General features: G+C 49.6%; 2 protein-coding genes across 4 annotated transcripts in view; one reads left to right on the forward strand and one right to left on the reverse strand.

Moving 5' to 3' along the window:
- RASGRF1 (Ras protein specific guanine nucleotide releasing factor 1) overlaps positions 1 to 25,464 on the reverse strand; it is a 129,911-nt gene that overhangs the window by 56,813 nt on the left and 47,634 nt on the right. For both annotated transcript variants that reach the window (XM_050799949.1, XM_050799948.1), the window contains exons 6-12: positions 18,808 to 18,887; positions 15,832 to 16,025; positions 15,089 to 15,198; positions 11,413 to 11,531; positions 8,995 to 9,155; positions 4,036 to 4,099; positions 1,772 to 1,908 (exon numbers count right to left, since the gene is read on the reverse strand). In XM_050799949.1, the coding sequence (XP_050655906.1) occupies positions 1,772 to 1,908; positions 4,036 to 4,099; positions 8,995 to 9,155; positions 11,413 to 11,531; positions 15,089 to 15,198; positions 15,832 to 16,025; positions 18,808 to 18,887 (865 nt within the window). The remainder of the gene's footprint in view (positions 1 to 1,771; positions 1,909 to 4,035; positions 4,100 to 8,994; positions 9,156 to 11,412; positions 11,532 to 15,088; positions 15,199 to 15,831; positions 16,026 to 18,807; positions 18,888 to 25,464) is intronic.
- Positions 1 to 25,464, forward strand: part of TMED3 (transmembrane p24 trafficking protein 3) — a 319,386-nt gene that overhangs the window by 16,728 nt on the left and 277,194 nt on the right. The gene's annotated exons all lie outside the window — the stretch shown is intronic.

The raw sequence follows: 25,464 nt of genomic DNA on the forward strand, positions 1-25,464 counted from the left end.
CTCCAAAAATATTCAAAATGCAAATTTTGCTTTGAATAAAAAGTACCCGCCCAAACAAAAATAAAAGCTGCATCTCTTGGGGGGGGGGGGCTGCCTCTTTTCCCCTGCACTGTCCCCTGCCCTGGGTCTTCACATTTCTGCCATGAGAGGGTTTCTTCTTGGCATAGCGATGGGGAAGCCTTGGTGGCACATTACAGAATCTTCTGGTTTTGAGAATGTGTGTGTTGCAGGGAGGAGGGTGTCAAAGTCATTGGGAAGTAGCAACTGAGAGCTGGCACAGTGGGTGGTGGAGCTCCCAGGCCCAGACTTCTGGGCAGGGCCAGGACCCCAATGAGGGAGGCTTCTGTCATTTGCGTTTCTCAGTCCCACTTCTCTCACCCACCTGACAATCTCTCTAGCTTTGGTTCTACCAGCGACTGCAGAACAAAGACTTGGCCAGGGGCTCAGAGTGTTATGGAGGCAGGAGGGCTTGGTGTAGGGGCCAGAGGACTCCCACCTTGACCCATTCACTGGCATCCACAACAGCTGCAAGGAGGGCAGAGGACTAGTGGGCACCCTCCGGGCAAGTAGCCCTGGGCCTTTGACGGCTGCAGCTCACTGGGGGTGTGAAAGGGCCAAGCTCAGGGTCTGCAGTTTTCTCCAGGGCTTCCTGGGTGTTTTGAAGACATGTGGGAAGACTCAGAACAGGCATGTGCTATGCATCATCCTACCCGCCTTACTCCTCTGGGACTGTGAGATGGGCAGGTGGGCCAGAAGGAAGGCTGGGAGGGGCAGTCAGGGGAGCCTGGAAGGGGCACAAAACCAAGAAGGTGGGGAGTGAGCAAGGGCAGCCGTCCTAGATCCCATGAAGATGCTGCCCTGCCCTTTCAGTTCCTACAGGCACAGGCCTCCTGCAACCCTCTGGACCATGGTCGGGGGGGGCCCCCAACCTCCCTCCCCTTCTCCTGCTGTTGGCTGCTCTCCTACACCCTACCCCACAGAGAGGATGACCAAGGCTCCCAGCTGCTGGGATGGCACATCCCTGATCCATCACAGGCCCCTGCTGGGCTCAGGGAGGGGCTTGTCCTGGGGCTTGAACCCCGGTGCTGCTGACAACCTCTTTTTGGACTCAAGTCTCACCCCTTGTACTTTAGGCACCCATGGGCACTCTGGGTCTGCTCACTGGCACCTGGGAAAGTCTGTGCTTCCTGGTTAATGCTCCAAATAGGGCGAATGACCCTAATGCTTGCAGCAGGCCAAAGCAAAACTAAATCTTCCATGTGCATAGTTGAGGCTAGGCTTGATCTTAGGTAGCTGCCCCGACTCACTGAAGAAGCTACCCTCGGCTTTCAGGGAGACCGCTCTCTCACTGTGAACATTATTACATCTAATATGCTCAGACTTTTCTGTGCATATCAATTACCTGGGGCATGTACTAAAATGTGGATTTGCAGGTCATATGCCAACAATTTAGATTTGTAGGTCGGCAGGGTAGTGGGGAAAGGGGGAAGGGTCCAGGAAACTGAAGTTTTTAAAATCACCTTGCTAGGTGGTACAGATGCAAGAGGGGTTGCCAGACCACACTTTCAAGGTGACCCAGGGGACTGTAAATGGGATGGACTAGCTGAGCTCAGCTTTGGGTAGGGCTGTGGACTTGGAAGATTCTTGCATCTTTCTCTGCAGAACAGTGCAGCTACTCCACCGCCCCTCCCCATCCCCCCACCAGCCAAGCCCCTGACCTGGTTAAGCATGAAGGGACCACTCGCTTTCAGGAACAGGTGACGCTACTCACCTGGCTGATGTCACTGGTCCACGCCGCCTTCTCCTGTCTGGACGAGGCCACTAGGATGACCGTAAAGGGCGGGGAATCCTTTGGCTCCACCCCGATTTTAAAATCCAAGTGATCTATGTCTTGGCTGGATCCTTTGGCTTCCAGTTGTAAAACATAAAGTTAGCAGCATGAATGTGGACACTTTTTCAGTTGGAAAATGTTTTATTGGTCCCTGTCTTACGTACCGGTGGAGGCTCTGCATTGGTAAGGCACCAGGCCAATTGCTGCTACTTTCAGAATATTATTTTTCTAAGTGGGGAATCTCCATTTCAAAGATGGAAAAACTAAGACGTAGCTTACGATCACTCAGGGGCAGTTCCGGATTCAGAGCAGGAGAGCCTTTAGGAATCAGTCTGCCCTCTGCCCTCCTTACACCAATGGAGGTGAGGTCCCAGGCGAGGACTTGTCCAAGGCTCCCAGCAGGGTGGTGGCCAAGCCAGGGCAGGGCTAGAATGGGCCTCACAGCCAGGCCCTCCTGCTACCCCCAAGGTGGTTCTGGGGCCAAATGAGGAACTTCAAGATCTTAAACTTTTATGGATTGGACTGGACATTTAGTTCAGTTTAGAGCTCCCCAAAGCAAAAGTGAATCCAAGGTATTTTTATTACTGCTCTTAACCTGAAAATTCCTTGAAGTCTTGAAAGCTGTTTATTTGGAAAAACTAAGACCACGGCTTCAAGATTCTTTTCAATGCACTCACATTAATTGGGGATGCACTGAATGGGTTAATGGTGTAAAGGGCCTGCTTTGGCTCTGCTTTCCTCTGAAGCTCTATGGCTGTGTGATGTTGAGGTGGTTTCCTTCCCCCTCTGGGCTTCAGATGTCCTCCTGTACAACAGGAGTGGGACTTGATTTCTGAGGTTCCTGTCCCTTCCAGTTCTGACACCTGAGAATTTTAGGAGTCCTTGCTGGGCACGGGGGAGCCCATTGTCCTGGGACTGTGCTGGAGTCTCTGAGAAGTGGGTGCCTGTGTGTGAGTGTGTTTCAGGTGGGGGACGCTTGTGGCCAGGCTCCCACCTCCCTGGGCCTAGGAGGGTAAAGAGCCTTGGGGCCTGACAGTGCCACTTGAGTCTGGGCTTTCCTGTGGACCTGCTGTGGCCAAGATGAAAGAAGGCTGCACTGGTAGGAAGGCTCCAGGTAAGCTGCCTCCTCGTTTATTCTTCCCTTGGGGAACCACTTGGTTTGGCCCTTACTGGAAGGGCATGAGGGAAGCAGAACCCAGTGGTAGCAGGGGCTGAACAGGGTGCATGCATGAGGGCATGTGTGTGTGTGTTTGTGTTTGCCAAGTGTGTGTGTGGCAACCCCCAGGCCCATGCCCATCCCCATGCCATGCTGGGCCTGTGAGGCTGAGGTGCTTCAGACACAGCCCACCCCAGGAGGCCCAGTCTGAGGAGGGAAAAGAGCACGGGTCCTGCTGGTGTCCCCACAGAGCAGGGCATCCAGAGGCATCTCTGAGGGTCTTGGCTTGGGGTCAGTGAAGAAGGGAGATGAGTGCCAACTTTGGCCCAACAGTAGTGATCACTCCCCCTAATCTGAATAATGACCCCACCTCCAATTCTGATGCCTTGGGAGGTAAATCCCATCAAACATCACAGCACCAAGGACTCTGCCCTCCGTGCACTTCCCCATTCAGCTCCATTTGAGTTGTTCAGTCCCTTCTCACTGAGGTCTTGCCTCCCCTCCTGGTCCCTGCTAGGGGATAGTTCCCTCTCTTAGGACCCTCAGCCCTGCAATCCCTCTGTCAGTGCCCCCTGCACATTCTTTCCTTTTCCACTGCAGGACAGAGATAGGGCTGGGTGTCTCCCTGGCTCCCAGCATGTGGCCCTGAGAGTCCTTGTGCATGTCACATGCAGGTGCATGAATGAGGCGTGCTCACCGAGATGCCATGACCCCAAAACCTAACAGTGCCAACTGGCCCAGCAGCCCAAGGAGCTTGGAAGGAACCAGGAAGGTGGATCAGGGTCATCACCTGCTGGGCTGGGAGCTCTTTCTTTAAAGCCTCAGGCTCTGGTCTCTCCACACCTTATTGGAAGTACGAGGGGAGCAGAGCCCAGCTGTAGCAGGGACTGAATAGAGTGCGTGCATGAGGGCATGTGTGGACCTCCCCTCTGCACTTCAGCATCCTCCCTTCCTCCTAAAGAAACCAATGCCTGGCCCAACCTTTAGGAGTGAGCATGTGTGTGTCTGTGCAAGCACACACATGCGCCCATGCAGCCTTCACACTCACCTTCCTCCTCCGTGCTTTCTGGCTCCTCCAATAAAGTGCAGTCAATGAGGGATATGACTCCATTCTGAAAAAGAGCAGCAGGGGCTACTTTGGATCGAGGGGTAGATGTGCTGGTTTAGGAATCCCTGGATGATAGGGCTGGAAGGGACTTTAACAAGGAGCATCCATGTACACACACAGATGTATGGATATATTATATGCCAAGTGGATATTTTGCTTTTTCAGTGGAAGAACTTTATCTTCATATAAGAAGCTCAGTGAAGTGAGTCAAAGGGGATTGTCTCAGAGAGGCCTTCCCCAAACCAAGCTTGAGTTCAGGTCACGGGTGGAGTGGCCAGAACCTGGCCTGCTCGACCCTTTCTTGCTTCCACAGCAGTTCCAGGGCATCGCTTCACAGCCCTAAGTTTGCAGAGGTTTGAAATCCCCCATTTTGGGCCAAAGCTATCAGGTTACCCACAGGAAGACAGAGGCTGATCTTATGGGTATTGTAATTCTCATTTTACAGGTGAAGAAATGAAGACAGAGAAGTTGCATGCCTTGTTCAAGGTCCCCTGGCAAGTTAGCAGTGAGTCTGGAGAGAGCCTCAAGGGCCCGATCCCAGTCCTGGTCAGTTACTTATTTTTAATTATTAGGAATACCTGGAAAAATGCCTCCCATCCATGAGTGTGTGAGCATCTCTTGGGTAGGAGGTCCCTTGATATTGTAGTGAGAAATAAGAGTGGCCACAGCTGTGGTGGTTGTAAGACATGCTCACAAATTCTTTCACATTTTTCTTTTCAAAAAGCAAAGCCTAATTCCCTTCTTCTTGAGTGTGGGCTGGACTTAGTGGCTTACATCTAATTAAAAGAATAAATCAGAAGTGATGGTGTGCCACTTTGGAGAGCACAGCCTCCTGCTTGCTCTCTTGCTGTCTCTTGCATCACCTGTTCTGGGGGACACCAACTGGCATGTTGTGGGGAGAGGTCTATGAATGAGGAACTGAGGCCTCCAGCCAATAGCCATGGAGGTGTGCCATCTTGGAAAAGGATAGGATACTCCGGCCCCAGTTGAGCCTTCAGAACACTGCAGCCCCAGCTGACATCTTGACTGCAAACCCCTGAGATGCCCTGAGCCAAGACCACCCAGATAAGTCGCTCCTGATTTCCTGACCCACAGGGAAACTGTGAGGTAATAAATGTTTGTTTTAAGCTACTACATTTGGGGGTAATTTATTATATAGCAACAGATGGAAGTGAAATAGCAATGAATGATAAGGAGACCTGGCCATGTGACTAATTTATATATGAAAACGCTTGCAGAGCAGGCTGCCCCTTGGGAGGCAAAGTGGACTGCCAAACCATGGATTTGACTTCTTGCTTTGCTCTTTGGTGGCCTTGGGTTAGCCCCCAGGACTAACCCACTGGGCCTCAAGCCTGCCCAGTGACATCACTGGGCTTCATCATTTGGAAAGCCCCATCTAGCTCTGACATTCTCTTACTTCAGGGTCTCAAAAATTCTTACAGTCGTTTTAAATCTTGCAGATCTGTAGTCTGCCCCCTTCAGAAAGGACTTAAGGCATTCTATTGCCACTTGTGATATTTCAAGAGAAGTGATTTGAATTTTAGCTTACGGCTATTGGAGAGTAGAGCACAGTGATTAAGAACACAGACTCTGGAGCCAGACTGGCTCAGTTCAAATCCCAGCCCTGCCATGTGCTGGCTTCTTCTGTCTTGCTTCCCTTATCTATATAAAATGGGGAAAATGATAGTATCCGTCTCAGTGGGCTGTTCTGGGAATTAAATATACATAACGTATTTGAGCGAGTTCTTGCCCCATAGTAAGCATTATGTAAGGGCTTGATATTAGAAATACAAGTTCATTATTACATAATTAAGAGTGACAATGTCTGTTATCCAGTGAGCATGCAGTGTGTACCTGACATGAGAACTCCCTCACTTACTCCTCACAGCACTCCTATGAAGAAGGTATTTCTACACTCTTTATGCAGATAAGGAAACTGAAGCCTGATGAGGCCTTGTGACTTGTCTGAGGTCACCTACTGGTAAATGGCAGTGCTGGGATTTGAGCTGATTTCTGAGTCCATGTTCTTCATCAATGTGCTAACAGACTTTTAAAACTAAAAACAGCTGGGTACGGTGGCTCATGCCTGTAATCCCAGCACTTTGGGAGGCCGAGGCTGGTGGATCACCTGCGGTCAGGAGTTCGAGACCAGCCTGGCCAATATGGTGAAACCCTGTCTCTACTAAAAATACAAAAATTAGCCAGGCATGGTAGCAGGTGCCTATAATCCCAGCTACTTGGGAGGCTGAGGCAGGAGAATTTCTTGAACCTGGGAGGCGGAGATTGCAGTGAGAAGAGATTGTGCCATTGCACTCCAGCCTAGGCAACAAGAACGAAACTCCATCTCAAAAACAAACAAAAAACCCCCCCAAACCCCCCCAAAAAACTAAACACAAACAAGCAAACAAACAAAAAACTCCAGATAAAATAAAACAAACATAAAAACATGCTTTTGGATTTTCAGAACCTTCGTGTCTTCAGTTTAACCTGTCCCCACTGACCCCTGCCACACCCCCAGCCTAGACACAGATATTCTCAGTAGAAACTCCAGAGCTAATAAATAATGAAAGCTTTCCTTGATACATAATTTGGTTAAAACAGAAGTATTCAATATTTGTAAATTAATTTCCCCTTGTGCAGCCAGCCAGCTAATTTGTGGCTATGTGAACATAAGCAGTATATTCCCTGAAGCCATTGTTGGGTCTGTTAGCTCCGCAGGAGGTTATGGGCCAGGCATCTGGGGTCTGGAAGAATGGCTTCTCTGATGCTGTGGCTTAATTAAGAGCACCCTCTGGCCCTTTCCAGGCCACAATGTGTTCAGGCTTCCAAGGTGATGAGTGCAGGGCTGTGGGGACTGTAGCTCACAGAGGCAAGTGCTTCCTAATTGAGAGCAAATCCACACCCACTGTGAGCTCAGCGCTAACTTATCTGTGCAATGTCTCTGTGAGGGCCAATGTCTCTATTTGATAGAAGAAGTGTGGACAGGGGCAGGGGTCTTTTCCAGGGTCACATGTGTGTAAGGGATGGAGCTGGGACTGATGTGGAGCTCAGAGCAATGAGACAAGCAGTGGGCTGTGTCGGGGGATAGGAGATCCTGCCCAGGTCACAGGCTTTACAGCAGAGGTGGCACTTGAACAGGCCTTGAGGGATGTGAAGGTGGTCTGCCAGGGGAGAGGAGGCTGTGTGGCTGAACAGACAGCATGAGAAAAGGCCCTGGGCCTATGAGGAGGCAGGAGCAGGTCTGAGATGCTCATTCCCTCCACCTTTAGGGATGAGCTGGTTAGCTGAGCATTGGGGGCCTCACACAGGGCTGCAAGGTCTAGAAGCTCCGTGTGGAGAAGCTCAGCAGCCTCCAGGGCTCCTGTGCTGGAGGAGGGAATGCTTGAAAAGGTCACTGGGAGGGGCTCTGTCAGAGCTCCCTTGGGGTGGAGATGAAAGAAAGGCTCTGAGTGATGCCTTGGCCCTCAGCCAGTGGAGGCCCTCCACCCTGCCCCTCACACACACCACACACAGACACACACACACACACACACCACACACACAGACACAAAAACACATACCCCACACACACAACACATATCTCACACATAGACACACACAGATACACACATACACACATCACACATACACACACTCATATACACACCACACACACATCACACATACACACATGTACACATGTACACAGAAACATACACACACCACACACAGACACACACACATACACACATATACCACACCCACCCACAACATACATACATATAAACATACACAGATATACACATAGGTACACAGACATATACCACACACATACCCACCACACTTGTACACAGAAAGACAACACATATACACACACACATATGCCATATACCGTAGACACACACACACACACTGAACACACACAAATGCACAGAGACACGACACACATACAGACAAACACCTACACACACTACACACAAATACACATATCATATACACAAATACAGACACACATATATACACATACATACATACACACACCACACACACAGACACAAAGACATATACACATATATCCATACTGATATGGTTTGGCTGTGTCCCCACCCAAATCTCATCTTGAATTGTAGCTCCCACAATCCCCACCTGTCATGGGAGGGACCCAGTGGGAGGGGATCGAATCATGGGGGTAGGTTTTTCCCAAGCTATTCTTGTGACAGTGAATAAGTATCACAAGATCTGCTGGTTTTATAAAGGGCAGTTCCCCTGCACATGCTCTCTTGCCTGCTGCCATGAAAGACGTGCCTTTGCTCCTCCTTCGCCTTCCACCACGACTGTGAGGCCTCCTCAGCCATGTGGAACTGTGAATCCATTAAACCTCTCTTTCTTTGTAAATTACTCAGTCTCAGGTATTTTTTCATAGCAGTAAGAAAATGGACTAATACACACAGAGAGATATAAACACATACAGACACACACACATGTACATACACACCACGCACACATACACACACATGCATATACATATACACACACACACCACATATACAAACACACAGACACAAAAACACCACACATACATACACACAAACACACACAGACACACACACATGCACGCACACATGCCTTTTAGGGGTTTGTCCAGGTCCTCTGGTTCCTCTGCCCAGGTGCCCAGCATGGGGAATCTGAGGCCCTCGGTTCTCACCTTCCCATCTCCCAGGATTTCGCTAGTGGAAAATTGGTCAAGTTCTGCTCGCTCCAACTGGCCAAACTACGGGGTGTGTGTATATCTGTGCGTGTGTGCATGCATATGTCTCCAACACCCCTGCCCACCACCTGGGCCCATAGACCCTATGGCCAGGACAGCACCTGTGTGACCCTCACTGGGCAGCCCCCGAGCCCCTCTTCCGCAGCCCTTACCTTGGTCAGGTGAAGCTTCCCTCCAGAGCCTCTGGTACAGATAATCAGATGCTTAGAAAACAGGAAGCACTGTCGTTCACCCTCTTTCTTTAGGGAGAGAGACCCCAGGCGCCCTCTGGTGATCTTGCCCTTTTCAGACATGGGCACCTGGATGAGGGAACCTGTGGGTGGAAGAGAGAGACCCTGAGCCCATCTTCTGGGGTGACCTTTGCCTCTGACCCAGCTTTGAAGGTTGAGATACTGGGGCAGCAGCAGTGGGACAAGTCCATTCTGGTTCCCAGTGGCAAATGTGTTCCTGGGATGCTCCTTTAGGCCTCTCTGCAGGGTCAGATGGTTGGGGGATGAGAGGTGACCAGAGAAGCTCCATGCAGTGCCCACTGATGTCCCAGCCAGGGGCTAGGGACTCAGCAAGTAAAGGAAACCCCAAAGGGCGTGGCCCATGTGGTGAGAATGAAGGGCTGGGCTGAGGTCTGGGGATGGCAGGGGGCTGAATAAGTGGGGAACCGGCTGCAGGCCCCGAGGGGTTAACAAGATACATTGCACTCCTGCTGGGAACTGCTTAGGGCAAAACCTGCCTCCCATCCTATTTGTAAAAAAGATAGCTACTAAGATTAAAAAAAAAAAAAAAAAAAAAAAACATTGCACTCCTGTTGTCCACAGCCATGGTGGACATCACCAATCAATCACTGCACCATACTGCAGAGCTCAGACAGAGCCTCTCAGTCCTCAGCACAGCACTCTAGGAAGCCATTACTGAGCAGAGTAGGTGCCTGTCATGAAAGCCATTGCTGCCCTACTCTGGTCTCCCCACCCTAATACATACCCTATGGGACCCTCCCCGCTGACATCCACAGCTACTCACTGTCCCCAGGATTCAGGCACTCGAGGCCTTCCACCGGTCTGGCTTGGGCACACCTCCCAGCCTGCCCTCTTACAATTGTCCCCTTCTTCTGCCTCACATGTAGTTCCGGGTCAAGTTAGCCTGAGTGTCACTCTTAGTTCTGAAAAGCCCTTCCTTCACTCTGTCTTCCCTGTGAATTCCTGCTTATCCTTGGGAAAGCCCTCGTGACTCTCTTGGTTCTGCTCCAGGCCACTGCTCTGCCTCCTGCATCAGGGAGATCCACCTGGCACACGTTCCTGCATTTGTCCCCTCATGACTCTCTCCCTCTGTACAATAGGCTTCTGGAGGGCAGGGCCGGGGCTATTCTCTGAGTGTCCCCAGAACGCGCTGTAGGTCTGGCATGAGCAGGGCAGGTATCAGTGTTGGCTGCATGACTGACAAGTGAGAAACACCTTGCAGAATCCACTCATTTTGTCTTCAGGTCCAGCCCAGCTGGAGAGGGAGAAAATGCCTTGGCTCAGGGTGATGGAGCAGATTTCTGGTCTGTGGGGATACTGGCCACCCCAGGAGGGGTCATTTCTTGGGCTACTTCCAAGCCAGGTCCACTTGGGGTTCCTTCAGAGGGGGCCTAAAATACTATGTGAGAATACTTCTGGCATAGAGAACGCCCAACACAGCCCGAGGCGAGCTGAGAAACAGGCAGGGCTGGCTCTGAACTCAGCAGGTCACAGGGTGGGCCTGGGGAAGGACATAGGGGCCACCACACACAGGGGCTGGGACAAAACTCTGAAAAGGAGATACCCTTGTCCAAGGCAGCTGCATAGGCCAGCGGGAGGTGCTGGCAAGTATTTCATTAGGCAGAGAATCCCAGGGCTACAGAGAAGAGACTCTGGAGGTCCATTTGAGGTAGAGGTCACTTGTGAGGCATGCCAGCAGGAGCTTAGTCTCCCACAAAACATGGAAGTTGAATGTGATGAATTTCAAATGCATTGCAGTTCTGATGTCAGTCCCCTGAGCCACAGAGAGCCTTCACCCGCCTCTCTCAACCGGGCTGTGCCTCTTAATCACTGCTCTCAAGGGAAGCAAGGCTAAAGTGTGGGAAAGACCTTTTACCCATGAGAATCACTGTGAAAATGGTCTCTCTAAAGCAGCAGAGGATGATGAGGAAAGGACAGGGGAATGGACCCAACACTGACCTCCTCCCAGACACTGAAAATGCTTCTGATTCACAGAGACAACTGTTAGCTGTCCTCATCTCCCGCCCCATACTTTCTCCCCAAAAAGGACATGTCGATGTTTACTATGACACACAATAGACAAACCAAGGCCATCTGGGTAGAATTCTGTTTACATCTGGAGAGAAGGAAACTGTGAAAACCAATAATATCTGCATCTATATGTATAGATACTGACATCTACATATAGCTGTTGCATTCCGCCAGCAGCCTGGGAATATTCTGCAATCACATTGGCAGGTCTTGGCATGTGGCAGCCAAACCAACTGGTGGTGTCCCTGAGTGCCACCTCCCTCCTGCTGCTGGGGCCCACCTGGGGGAGACAGGGTGGAGAGGCCATACCTTGTCTCACAAAGGTCTGGCTGGTGTCCAGGAGGATCTCACAGCCTTCGATGATCATGCGCTCGATGGCCAGGTTTTTCCGGATGTTCTCTGTCTCACTTACTTCATCGTGCATTATCCTGTGGGGATGGGAAGCTGCACAGTCAGAGACAGGCTGCCCCCACTTCCCAGGGCGGTGAGAATGCCAGGCTTCTGGCCAGACCTAGGAAGAAAGCCTGGTACGCGGATTCTCAGGTGGGGTCTGTGGTCATGGAGGGGATGGGAGTGTGTATTTACTGAGTGCCTGTTGCATGCTGGGCACTTCATTGGCATGACCTCATTTTATCCTTCTGACAGCTCAAGGAGGCAACTGTTCTTATTTCAGAAAAAAGAAAACAGAAGTCAGCATCTACGAAGCAGCTCTGTCAGATTTTAGAGTCCGAACTATGTAGAACAGACAGCAGGGGCAGCTCAGCACTGGGAAGGATATGGGAGTACAGGAGACATCCTGTGTTCATGACCCTGACCCTCATCCTTCTACCAGCCTTATTCCCATCCCAAGAACAAAGCTCATTGCTCCCTCAGGGCCTTTGCACTCGCTGTCTCCTCTTCTTGAATGCTCTTTCTCCAAATATTTGCATAGTTGTGTCCTTAATATTGCTTGGGTCCTGAAATGGCTTACCTTTTGGAGCACCTGGCAATCCCACTGGCTCAGGGGATGACTGACCTTAGCCTACTTCTGTAAGCTCTGGCTGACCTTAGCCTGAATATAGACAACTCCCCTATTTATTGCTCTCCGACTGCTGTAATACCCCTCGTCTCCGAGAGGTGGCGCCATCCAATAGCTTTTAAAAAATGGCGTTGGTGGGAAAAGGTGAGTGTGAGCCGCCAATTTTGCCTTGGTGGGTTTCCAGGAGTCTTGGGAAGGTAGTGAGGAATTTGGCAGGGGCAGGGTCTGGGGAGTGGGGAAGGGGGGCTTCTGGCAAAAGTACCCCACCTACTCCAAGCAAAGTACAAAACCTTTTATCTGCTGCTGATGCCTGAATTTCTATAGCTAAGACCAACAAAAGGGCTGATTAATATGTGTGGCTTACAAACTTCTCTCATAGACATTATTTAAATTTAAACCCCAAAATAAAGATGACACTGCCTCTTCCGGAGCTGGATCTGTGCTTAACTGAATCAGCATGACATTGAGCAGATTCCTCAATCCCTCTGATCCTTAGTTTCCTCATCTACAGAATGCTGGGGTGAAGGTGGAATAAAAGGGATTTCAGGTACTCGCCCATGCCATGCCATGCCTGGCACATGACAGCTGCTTAAATAAAGGGTAGTAGTCATTGTTGATGATATTATCATTGGTTGCAAAAGAGTTGTTATTATCTTTCCTGGTTAAGGACATGCATTTTAGGCTTAAAGTCACTAGACTAGCACTTTAATAAATGGACCGGGGCCCTTAGCTGGAGTCTCTTCTTTGGGAGCCTCAGTTTCCCCCTTTCTTCCCCAGCAATGCTCTTCTTGGAAGCCCAGGCCCCTGCTTGATGTTTGAGAGGGAGGCACCTCTGGGCACATGCTAGTTCCCTAGAGATGGATTCATTATGGAAGTAGCCAATGGTAATTAAAACCACTTCTCTTGATGAGGGTGGGATTTTGTGGGGGAAGCCTGTGTTTGGTAAAACACAAGGGAGGTAATTCCAAGGTAGCAAAACTAGTTTTCCTGAGCAGCTGCAGTTTACACATTCTAAGTTCCAGCCCCAAGTGGGGTTTGTGTTCGGGACCCACATGCACACATGTGGGAGCTCTGGGAAGGCAGTGGGAGTTTCCAGGCTGCCAGGCTCCTGGGAGCCCTGGAAATGATGACTTGGGTTATCAGTGAGCAGAGAATATAAGGGTCAGGATAAAATGGTGGGATGAAGGCCCAGTCCCTGGAGGTGGGGAGTGTTTCTGAGCGCAGCCTAGGAGAAGTTTGGCTATCTAATGGCTTCCTCCCTGGGGGAACGTGAGAGGAGAATGAAAGGGATACTGTCATGATGATAGGAAAACCTTTTGTGCCACTGGAGTTGGGTTCAGGGCCAGGTACAGGTAGTTGGGTGGGAAGAAGGAAGAGTAGGCCACACACCGAGGATCCCGGGGATAAGGGATCAGGGTCTTATGTCAAATACCTCGGCACCATGTGCCACCTGCAGCTCTGTTTGCAACAGGATAGGATATCCCTCAGCAAGGAGGAGCCCTGCTGCCTTACAGGAGTCCCAAACCTTTTTCCTTGGGGAAGAGTGTACAGGATTTGGATCCCTGGGCATGGGAGGACTGGAGTCCCTCCACCCTCGTGATCGGTGGTTTCGTTACTCTGCAACTCTGCAATCACACCCTGATGGCATCCTTGCCCTGATTCTCCACTCAGGTGTGCAACTTGGCTGGGTCGTGGAAGGATCAGGGGGCACCCTATACCTTGTGCTGGTCCAGCCTGGTCTTCCCTCCACCCAGCTGGGAGCTGTGGCCTGGTTGGCTGCCCCTTGCCAGCCTCAGGAAGACTTTTAGCTCACTGGGTGTTTGGCAGTGCCCTGGGTAGGGGCCGGGGCTGGATCCCAGACCCTGAAGACTGATCCTTCTTTGTAGCCCTTGGCAGCCCAGTTCTGACCACAAGGCCCTTCCTCATCTCTTGGTCTTCACAGGGTAGATACCCCCAGGCTCAGCCTCTGGTTCTCATCTTTTTCCTGCCCAAGCTAATTCCCTTGGCAATCTCACCAGTGCTGTCGCTTTAAACACCATCTGCAAGCTGATGATTACCGGATTTCTCTCTCCCCTCCGCTCCAGACTCAAATTCCCTAGTACCTTCTTATCATCTCCACTTGGACATTGAATTGGCATTTCAGGTTCAACATGCTCCCAAGAAAGCTCCTGAACTCCCCTCCAGACTTGTCCCTCCTGCAGTTTTCTCCAGCTCGGTTGACGGCACCTCTGCCCTCTTGTGGCTCAGCCCCACATCCTGCAATCACCCTTGACTCTACTCGTTCTCTTTCCACATCAAATCCATCAGAAAATCCCATTGCATCCAGGATCTGAACCTCTTCCTGGAACCTCTTCCTGGATGACCACAGTCGTCTGCTGCCTGCGGTGCTGCAAGAGCCCCTCCGTGCTCCCCCATGTCTGCCCTTGCAGAGGAAGCTTCCCTCTGGGCTTCAGCGGCTGAAAGAGGGCCAGGTGAGGGGCCTTGACCAGAGGACTGGGGCACTAGATTGGACAAGCCATGTGCTTATCCACCCACTGCCACTACCTGCCTCTGGTTGACTAGAGCCTTGGGCACATGAGGGCCTGTCACCCAGGACCCCCTCTGGGCCTCTTATGGCCACAGGTTTTGACACATTGACACTGGAGAACAGAGGAAACAGGCAGAGAGTGCCTGGGAGTCCCGGACAGCTCCCTCTCCTGGGAGATGTTGAGTGCTCAGGGGCCTTCCTCGGGCCCCATCTGTGCCAGGGATAGCATGGCACCCGCTATTCCTGCCCACCAGGGCTTGAGTTGTAACCCCCCCAGGACCACTCCAGGGGACTCTGCTTTGAGCTGTGGCAAGCTGTGCCCCTCCCTTACAATCCCCATCTGAACTCGAGCTTTGTCAGGGGTTCAGCGAACTCCTGGTGAGCGGCGTCCTCAGCCCTGCCCCATCTGCCGGTCTGGTGCACGAAGAGCCAGGCCTCACCTGGACAGCTCCTCCAGTTTGGACTTGGCGTAATCCAGGCTGTTGCGCTCAACGTGCTCATGAGGTGTGTGGGCCAGGAGCTCGTGGAGGGTCAATATGTACCTGGGGATCTGCGGGCAGGTGGGAGAGGTGAGGGTGGAGAAAGAGCCAGGGAAGTAGGGCCGGGGAAGCAGGGCCAGGGAAGTAGGGCCAGGGAAGTAGGGCCGGGGAGTAAGGCAGGGTCAGACAGGGAGTGAGAAAGAGAGAAAAAGAAAGACGGAGAGGGAGAGGGAGAGAGGGAAAGAGGTGGCGAGGGCGGGGGAGAGAGAGAGAGAGCACATGAGCATAGGGTACAGGTGCGGGGAGAGAGAGAGAGAGAGCATGAAGGGGGGTGGTGGAAGAGAGAGAGAATGGTTTTTAGCCCAGAGGACTACTTCCATGAGCAGAACTGAGGAAGGAGATAGGCTGCCCTTTGGTCACAGACTCTAACTTGGAGGCTCTTCCAGGGTCTTGTCTAGGGCTCTGCTCTGGTTGAGGGTGGTGTGGGGTGCTCAGGAGCCAGGAGAGAAAGGTGGGGTGGACAGGCCCACAGTCAGCTTGCCCTGCACCCAGCATTGTCTGCTGCTGGCCCTAACCACCTCCCCCACCCCCTCTGGCAACCCAGAGCTGGGGCACGTTAAACACTGAGCCCCTCTGCCTGCCATGGTCCCTCCCCCATGCCTGCCTCCCTGACTCTCCCCCACCCAGGCAGGGCCAGACGCCACCTGGAACATGGGGTAGGTGAGGAAGGTCTCCAGCGTCCTCTCCTCGCAGTCAGGCTTGGCCTCGTAGTGCTTCAGCAGCTTGTCAAAGTCACGGTTCTGCTTGCAGTGGGCCAGGATCTGCAGGCTATACTGGTGGTTGCGGACAAACTCTTGGTAGATGTTGAGCATGGGCAGCAGGATGTCAAACAGGTCAGCTGGAAGGATGAGGCAGTCAGTGGGTGGCCAGGGCAGCTTGGTGGGGACAGAATCCCCTAGGCCCTTGGCTCCCCCAGCTACACCCAGAGAGGCCAGGGGCCAGGTTCAAGTTCCTCACCCCGGAGACATCTCTGCTCTTGGGGATGACTCCAGGACCACTGCCCTGTCCAGTTGCCAGTAGGTGGGCCTCTGTCATTGGGACCACATTAGAATCACAGACTCTTAGAGACACTTGTGATGGGAGTGTCAGAGAGAGGAGGTAGAGTGGGCACTTTGGGGTGCCACCTGGATCCCCCCCAGCTGCCAGCAGTGCTGGTGGCCAATGACTCTCAGCTGGGTCCCTCTCCAGGCATTGCTCTCAGCTGGAGGAAGCTGCCTTGCCTGGTCTGTCCTCCCGCTTCAATTCAGGACATTAGTGTGAGGTCGCCCTTCTCCATAGCTTCCTGTGGGGTCGGCTGAGGTTCTGTTGCAGCTGGAATGCTGCCCAGATCCTCCCTCTGCCTGCCCCCATGCCCTATGGTGCTATGGCCTAGGACACTCCGCAAGAGGCTTCCCTCCCTCCTGGAGTCTCCGTCCTGGGACAGAAGTGGCCTATCTGAGGTCACAGGGCAAGTCAGCAGCCGGCCTGGAGCTGGGTCTCCTGACCCCGTTTCCAGGGGTTTTCCTACCATATGACACATGAGTCTCTGCTCCTTCGTTCATCTGTCATTGTCCCAGCAGGCCTTCCAGGCTTGGCACTATCTAGTTCACCAGGTGGAGCCCTTTCTGGCTATAGTTCTGTCTCCAGCTTCCTGGGTATATAACTTTCCTTTCAGTGCCCCTAAGTCCCAACCAATTTCCCCAAATCTGTCCTTCAACATTTGATAGACTGGGATGGAGTCATGTGAAACATCTTCTATTTATTTATTTATTTATTTATTTATTTATTTATTTATTTAATGGAATCTTGCTCTGTTGCCCAGGCTGGAGTGCAGTGGTGCAGTCTCGGTTCACTGTAATCTCTGCCTCCCATGTTCAAGTGATTCTCCCACCTCAGCCTCCCAAGTAGCTGGGACTACTGGTGTGCACCACCACGCCCAGATAATTTTTGAATTTTTGTGTTTTTTGTAGAGATAGAATTTTTATCACATTGACCAGGATAGTCTTGAACTCCTGAACTCAAGTGATCTGCCTGCCCCGGCCTCCCAAAGTGGTGAGATTACAGGCGTGAGCCACTGTGCCTGGCCTTGAAACATCTTCTTCTTCTTCCTCTTCATTTTTTTGAGATAAGAGTCTCGTTCTGTCGCCCAGGCTGGAGTGGAGTGCCATGGTGAGATCTTGGCTCACCGTAACCTCTGCCTCCTGGGTTCAAGCAATTCTCCTGCTTCAGCCTCCCACGTAGCTGGGACTACAGGTGTATGCCACCATACCTGGCTAATTTTTGTAATGCTAGTAGAGACAGGGTTTCACCATATTGGCCAGGCTGGTCTTCACCTCCTGACCTCAGGTGATCTGCCTGCCTCAGCCTCCCACAGTGCTGGGATTAAAGGCGTGAGTCACCATGCCTGGCCAAAACATCTTCTTATAAGTCCCATTTAAGAAAGGAAACATGGTTTCCTTGTAATCAACTCTAAATGGTAGCTCATGTGATGGGTGTCCGACCACCTGATGGACAATATCTTCAACAATGCAATTGCAGAAGATGAGGACCCCATCTTTCTAAGGACACTTCTTATTTTGACCTTAGAGAAAAGCACGGGTCTTTGACTTGAGAAAAATAATAGTGTCTACTTCCCCCTGGGAAGCTGAGGGCAGGGGAGCTCTGGAGAGCCAGGCCTGGGCCTGCTCTGTGCCCTCCACCTATGCAGCCTTTGCTATCCCTTTACTTCCCTAAGCCATTTTCTTTGCCTCCATCATGGAGGTGACACCAACACTCACCTTTATCTACCACATTAAGAAAGTGAAAAAAAAGAAAGACACTTGGTGCAGGTTGAGGGTGAGATGCAGGAGGTTCTTCTGTCTGTTGCTTGTGGAACTTAGGGCAGTGCTGCCATCTTGGAGAACAATGGGACAATATGTATGAAGCAAGAGCCTTTCACATTTTTGGGTTCTTTGTTTTAGCAATTCTGCTAATTGGAAACCTATCCCAAGGAAATGATCTCTAATATGGAGAAAATTTCTTATGAAGCGATGATTATTTCTAATAACAAAAAATTGGAACAACTCTAAGAGCCAACCATAGCAGACAGTTTGATAAATGACAGTGCCTTCATGGGTACTGGAGTATTACACAGTGATCAAAAAGCATGCTTTTGGCATGAGAAAATGCTTATGGGATAATGCTAAGTAAAAGAAAAAAAAACAACACACAGCAAGATACAAATTCTATATTCAGTATGTTTGCAATTATGTAAAGTGGAAAAAAACCCAAGATCTCTGCATAGAAAAAAATTGGAAGAAAACACACCAAAGTGTTTATAGTGGTTATCTTTGGGAAGCAGAACTATGCTTGATATTTTTAAACATTTTCTACTTTTATGGGTTCTCAATTTTTCTGAAATGGATGTGTATACATTCTTTATAAAAGGGGAAAGTGGATAGGAAACTAAAAATATATCATTTCCTCTTAGAAATACAGGATTTGCCAACTTGTCTTTTCTCTTCTGCCCCCTCTGAAGGATTCTGTGGGTTTTAAAAAGTGACACTCTATTATGCTCTAGAAGGACAAAACTGCTGCAGCCTTTTGGGGTGGCCCCTGGAGGGGGATTTCTCTGGGGGCCTCAGTGAGGGTTGACTACTCACCCAGGACTAGCGTGGGCCAGCTGGAGATGCGGGCCTTCAGGCCTTGGTAAAAGATCTGATGTAAAAACATGATGGTTTCACTGAAAGAGAAAGCACAAGGTCACCTCTGCCCCAGGGACTTCCTGCTCCTCCAGAGGTGACTGTCCTCAAACCTCCTGCACGACTTCAGCAGCAAACCCTTTTCTCATGTGAGACCTTACGTGAAAACTGCATCGGCAGGATGGATGATATAATCTGGGGGGCCTGGTGCTAAATGAGAATGCAGGCCCCTAGTTAAAGAATTACTAAGCATTTCCAGATGGTGACAGCAGAGCATTAAATCAAGCCCAGGCTCGTCTATGCATGGAGTGGCATATCCATGGGCCAGCAGAGGGCAGGGAGCTGCTCTGGCCAGTGGCCTCTGTCTCCTCAAGTCCTGACCTGCTGGGCTCCACACCCCCTCCCCCAAGGTATCTTGGAGGAAACCAGGGCTCTGGCGAACACGGGTAAAAGCCACGGATCAACAGAAGAGCTAGAGTTTGAGATTAGCACAGAGAGGGGCTGAAATCTGCCCAATGCCCCTTCCCAGCTGTGAGACCATGAATAAGTTACCTAAGGTCTCCCAGCCTTGAGTCTTTCTGTGTAAAATACGAAGGTGAAATGAGGAAGCTCCTGGAAGCCTTGGGACAATTTGAGTGCCCAGTGCACAGGAGACGCTCAGCAAACGCTAGGTCCCCAACACCCAGTAACCGCCCCCGCTTTTTGGAATCAAAGTCAGAGAAGCCAAAAGACCCAGAGTCTTGCTGCTTGCAAAGCCTCTGTTTTGTTGCCACATAACGTGCTGAACTCGTATTCTCATTGGCAGCTTAGCGGGCTTGATACAGATAGCCACATTTGCTGGGCCTTCTGCGCAACCCGTTTTCCACCCACTGCTCCCAAAGCAGCTGGTCCCAGAACACAGTCCGGGCGTCTCCTCTCCCAGGACAAGCTGTGAGGACTGAGAGAACACCAGAGAGAGGCGGCTTCTGCTGCTTCCTGAAGGTACCCCCATTCCTTCCTGCCCAACCATTTCTCCCCTACTCCTTAGCTCCTACCACCTTGGAGACCTGGGGGTTTCCCCCAGATTCCCTCTAGGCTCTTTGCGGTACACTCCATTTATGGATAGGAAAACTGAGGCCCAGAGAGAGAAAGTGAGTACCTCAGGAGTCAGGGAGAGCCCTGAGCCTTTGGGCAGGCCCCCCTCTCTCCCTGGAATGTTCTCCTGTCTGTCTTTGGCAGCATTCTCCACAGTGTGCTCTGGGCTCCCTCCCCCCTCTGTTTCTCCAGGGCTTTGTTTGGCTGTTTGAGGTACCTGGTGTTTCCCACCTTGGGATGCTGGCCCTTCTCCCAGCGGTTTGTGCTCTGAGGCAGCCCTCCTCCATCTCACTGTCTTAGAACAATGAGAGCAGAGGGTGGAAGACATCTGGTGAGCACAGAGATGCTCCAGCTTCGAGGCGGTGTGGGGCAGGGCACAGGGGCCAGTGGATGGAGGGGGCTCAGAGGTTAGAGGCTCAGGACCCCAGAGGGATGTGAAATGTCCTGCGCATGCCTGCTTTGCAGATAAACAGGTAGGGTGGGGAGAAAGAGGATGTGAGAGAGATAGCAAGAGAGAGGAAGGGGTGAGGGAGATAAGAGAGGGAGAGAGGAAGAAAGGCAGGGAGAGAGAACAGAACAGAACACAACACCTCCAGGCTAAAGGGTGAAACTAGCAACTGCATTCCACAGAATATGTAGAAGGAAAGGAAAACTGAGCAAGACTGAAACCAATGCGAACTTAAAAATCCAAGCAGAGAAGACTTTGAGCTCTCACTTCTGAGTGTGGATCCCACTAAGTATTGTAAATTGTCTGTCATCTCCCTAAAGTTCCCAGAGAAAGGGTCCCTCCAGGTATGGCGACATCTTATGATCCTTGGTTAGCCTGGTTTCTGTCTGGCTCTGACCCTCAAATGAGTTTGTTGAATGGATAAATGTTCCAATTTTAAGAACTTTGGGAGTCCACATGTGAAGACCCTTCAAAATGGCCAATAGCAAGAGACCGACCTAGGGTTGCATGAGAGTGCAGAGAGGGAAGAATGTCTGACTTGAGGTGGGAGGCAAGGAGGTCAGGTCAGGGGACTTTCAGGGGTTCTCGAGGGAGCCATATTTGGCAGCCATCCCCAATCTTTTTGGTACCAGGGACTGGTTTTGTGGAAGACAATCTTTTCACAGACAGATGGTGGGGTGGGGGCAGTGTGGTGGAGGGATGGTTTCAGGGTGATTCAAGTGCATTACATTTATTGTGCACTTTATTTCTATTATTATTATTATATTTTTGAGGCAGAGTCTTGCTCTGTCGCCCAGGCTGCAGTGCAATGGCGTGATCTCGGCTCACTGCAATCTCCTCCTTCCGGGTTCAAGTGATTCTCCTGTCTCAGTCTCCCGAGTGGCTGGGATTACAGGTGCGCACCAGCACGCTGGGTTAATTTTTGTATTTTTAGTAGAGACGGGGTTTCACCATATTGGCCAGGCTGGTCTCAAACTCCTGACCTCAGGTGATCCACCTGCCTTGGCCTCCCAATGTGCTGGGATTACAGGCGTGAGCCACCATGCCTGGCTTATTTCTTTTATTATTACATTGTAATATATAATGAAATAATTATGCAAGTCACCATAATGTAGAATCAATGGGAGCCCTGAGTTTGTTTTCCTGCAACTAGACGGTCCCATCTGGGGGTAATGGGAGACAGTGACAGATCATCAGGCATTAGATTGTCATAAGGAGCATGCAGCCGAGATCCCTCACATGTGCAGTTCGTGATAGGGTCTGTGCTCCTATGAGAATCTAATGCTGCCACTGATCTGACAGGACGTGGAGCTCAGGTGGTAATGTGAGCAATGGGGAGTGGCTATAAATACAGATGAATCTTTGCTCGCTCACCCACTGTTCACCTCCTGCTGTGGGGTCCAGATTCTAACAGGCTACAGACCAGTGTTAGTCTGTGGCCTGGGGGTTGGGGACCCCTGATATATAGGATCTTGACATATGTCTAGATCCTTTTAGATAACCCTGAGTACTGCCATGGCAAGACTTAGGATTGCCATTCTCAGACAGCTTCAGCACAGCAGACAACTGTTTAGGATGGACCAGGGAGAAAATGAACCTTCTTATATCCCAATACTGCACATGCCTGTGCAGCAGCATATCAGGAACATCATAAGCTAGAATTATAAAAATACAGTTGATGAAGCCTCCATTTCTAAGGTTAAATTTAAAGAATTTAACTTGTAATCCTACTACTCAGAAATTACTATCATTGCCCAGCCAACTAAAAATATTATCTCATTTTGACTTGATTTGCTTAAAAAAGTCAAATTATTAATGGGTTGTTTGAACATTTTTCTTATATATTGGCCATTTGTATTTCTTTTTAAAAAATTGCCTAGTCATGGTCATTGCTATTTTTTCTCTTATTAATCTTTTCTCTCTTATTAATTTTAAATAACTATATTAAGTGTATAGTCTGACATCTATGTTGTAGACATCTTTGCTCAGCTATTTGCCTGTTAATTTTGTGTGTGGTGTTATTCTGAAGTTTTTCCATTTTTCCTTGTAAGGTGGACCATTTTCTTTCTGGTTGACTTGGGGAATCATATCTTTCCCCACTCCCAGACTGCTTACATACTCATGTATATATTATTTTATTGTTTCATTTTTACATGTAAATACTGAATTATTGTTTGCTTTGGCGTATGATATGAATAAGGGAGATAGACATAGCCTTTCCCTCAATTTGGTTAGCCAATTGTCAATTCTGTTAATCAAATATACCAGCTATTTACTAGGCTGGTTTTTCATAGTTACCAAATTCTTGCCAGGTGAGGTGGCTCACACCTGTAATCTCAGCACTTTGGGAGGCTGAGGCAGGTGGATCTCTTGAGTCTGGGCACTACAGGGAGACCCCATCTCTACAAAAAATAAAAAACTTAGCCAGGCATGGTGGTGCACACTGGTGGTCCTAGCTACTCAGGAGGCTGAGAGGATGGCTTGAGCCCAGGAGGCAGAGGTTGGCAGTGAGCCAAGATCATATCACTGCACTCCAGCCTGGGCAACAGAGTGAGACCCTGTCTCAAAAAAAAAAAAAAAAATTCTAATATATGCGTAAGTCTCTTTCTGGACTTTCTATTTTATTTTGTTGATCTTGTATTAGTCTTAGGTTGTTTTTATTACTTAATATATTTATAAGCCTTTATAATATATTTTAATTACAGGTAGGAAATTCTTTCATTGTTTTTTAAGAATATTATCTGTCTGTATGCATTTATTCCTCCAACTGAATGTTAAAATCATTTTGCTAGGCTGCACTTTGATTGGCATCACATTAAATTTACAGAATATTCTGGGTGAAATGACATCTTTGTGACACACATCCTTTCTTTTTTTTTCGAGACGGAGTCTCGCTCTGTCGCCCAGGCTGGAGTGTACTGGTGTGATCTCGGCTCACTACAAGCTCCACCTCCCGGGTTCACGCCATTCTCCTGCCTCAGTCTCCCTAGTAGCTGGAACTACAGGCACGCACCACCACGCCTGGCTAATTTTTGTATTTTTTAGTAGAAATGTGGTTTCACCATGTTAGCCAGGATAGTCTCGATCTCCTGACCTCGTGATCCACCCACCTCAGCCTCCCAAAGTGCTGGGATTACAGGCGTGAGCCACTGCGCCTGGCACAACACACATCTTTTTGTCCAGGATGCTGGTGTGTCTCTCTACTATGTCTTTGTTGATGCCTCATCACATAGATACTGTGTTTATTCCTAGACATTTTATGTTCTTGTTGCTATTTCTCATACTAGATTTTCTAAGTGGTTTCTGTAGATATAGGGAAAAGTTACTGATTTTTCTTTTTTTTTGAGACAGGGTCTTGCTCTGTCCCCCAGACTAGGGTATGGTGGTGTGATCTCAGCTCACTGTAGCCTCGGTGTCCTGGGCTCACGCGATCTTCCCATCTTAGCTTCCTGAGAAGCTGGGACTACAGGTGTGTGCCACCATGACCTTCTAATTTTAAGTTTTCTGTAGAGATGAGATCTCCCTATGTTGCCTGGGCTGGTCTTGAATTCCTGGTTAAAGCAATCCTTCTGCCTCGAAAGTGCTGGGATTAGAGGCACGAGGCACTGTGTCCAGCCTGATTTTGCTTATATTTTAACAACATGAACTCCTAATAGTTTTTAGGAGGTTTTTTTTTTTTTTTTTCCATTGACCCTGACCTTGGGTCTGCCCCACAGAGCTGCTTCTCCTCCTTCTCTTCTCATTAAATAGCAGCCCTTCCCACCAGGCTCAGACAGAACCTAGGAATCACCTATCACCTCTTTCCCCTTCACCCCTATATCTACTCCATCAAAGTTGCTGATTCTGCTGTCTCCTGTCTGTTGCATCTGCCACTCCTGTCACCTCTGCCTAGACCATTGTCAGTGGGCCCCTAACTGGTCTTTTGCTTCCACTCTTGCTCCTGGTCCACCCATTCTCCACACAGTGGATTCATCTCTTAAAAATTGAATCCAATCGGGGGAGTGGCCTTAACTTGGCCTTCAGCCCCCTATAGGAACTGCCTCTGTCTGTCTCATGGGCTACTCCCTCTTCCCTATGCCTTCTCACCACTCTGGCCTTCTGTTCCCTGGATTTGCTTTCTTCTGCCTTAAGGCCTTTGCACAGGCCATTCCCTTTGCCCTCACCACCTCCTTTGTTGGCATAGCTCTTCTATTTATCAGAGCGAGAGCGAGCGAGCGAGAGAAAGAGAGAGAGAGAGAGAGTCTGTACACACATAAATGTGCTATTTTTAAGACTAAGTTTTGGTAAAAAAAAATTGGGAAGTTTTCTACTTTTATCCAATGTTCTATAACAGTTTAAATAAAAATGATTGATTCTTTTAAAATGCCAAGTTCATTGTGACTCTCTAAGGGGATTATACCATGCACCTTTCTCAAATCTACATGACCCCTTGAAGGTGGAATACCTAATAACATCTTGCAGAACTAGTGTTTCATTCACTCATTCAATATATAGTTATTGAGTTCCTACTAGGTGTCAGGCACTTTCTCAGACAGCGGTCTCCCTGTGTCTAACTTCAGCAATCATAAAAACAGAAATAGTCCCCATCAAAGCTGCTGGATGCACAGTTCTAGTGGGCACCATTCACAGCCTAGTGTATGTCAGGGGTTGGCAAACTATAGCCCATGGGCCAAATCTAGCATAGCTGCTGTTTCTGTATGGCCTGAGAGCTTAGAATAATTTTTACATTTTTAAATGGTTGAAAACAAAAGAAAAGTTTTACTGTAATATAGCCACACTCATTTGTTTTTGGATTATCTGTGACTGCTTAGTTGAAACAGAAATGGTATGTCTCACAAAGTCTAAAACATTTGCTAACTGACTCTTTACAGAAGAAAATCCACCCACCCCTATACAATGTGAACGGTGCCCCCAGAACTGTTCAGTGCACAGCTGGTGCAGCTGTAACCTATGGCCCTGTCCCCATTCACATTGAACAGTTAATATAGTGAGAGACCTAAACACAAAAAGAAATCTTTATTTAAGTGTGATGCATGCAACAAAGAGAAGCATAGGGGCTCTGGGACAGCACGACCAAAGCACATAAACCAATGGTG

This window comes from Macaca thibetana, chromosome 7, assembly GCF_024542745.1.
Source record: "Macaca thibetana thibetana isolate TM-01 chromosome 7, ASM2454274v1, whole genome shotgun sequence".
Taxonomy (NCBI): domain Eukaryota; kingdom Metazoa; phylum Chordata; class Mammalia; order Primates; family Cercopithecidae; genus Macaca; species Macaca thibetana.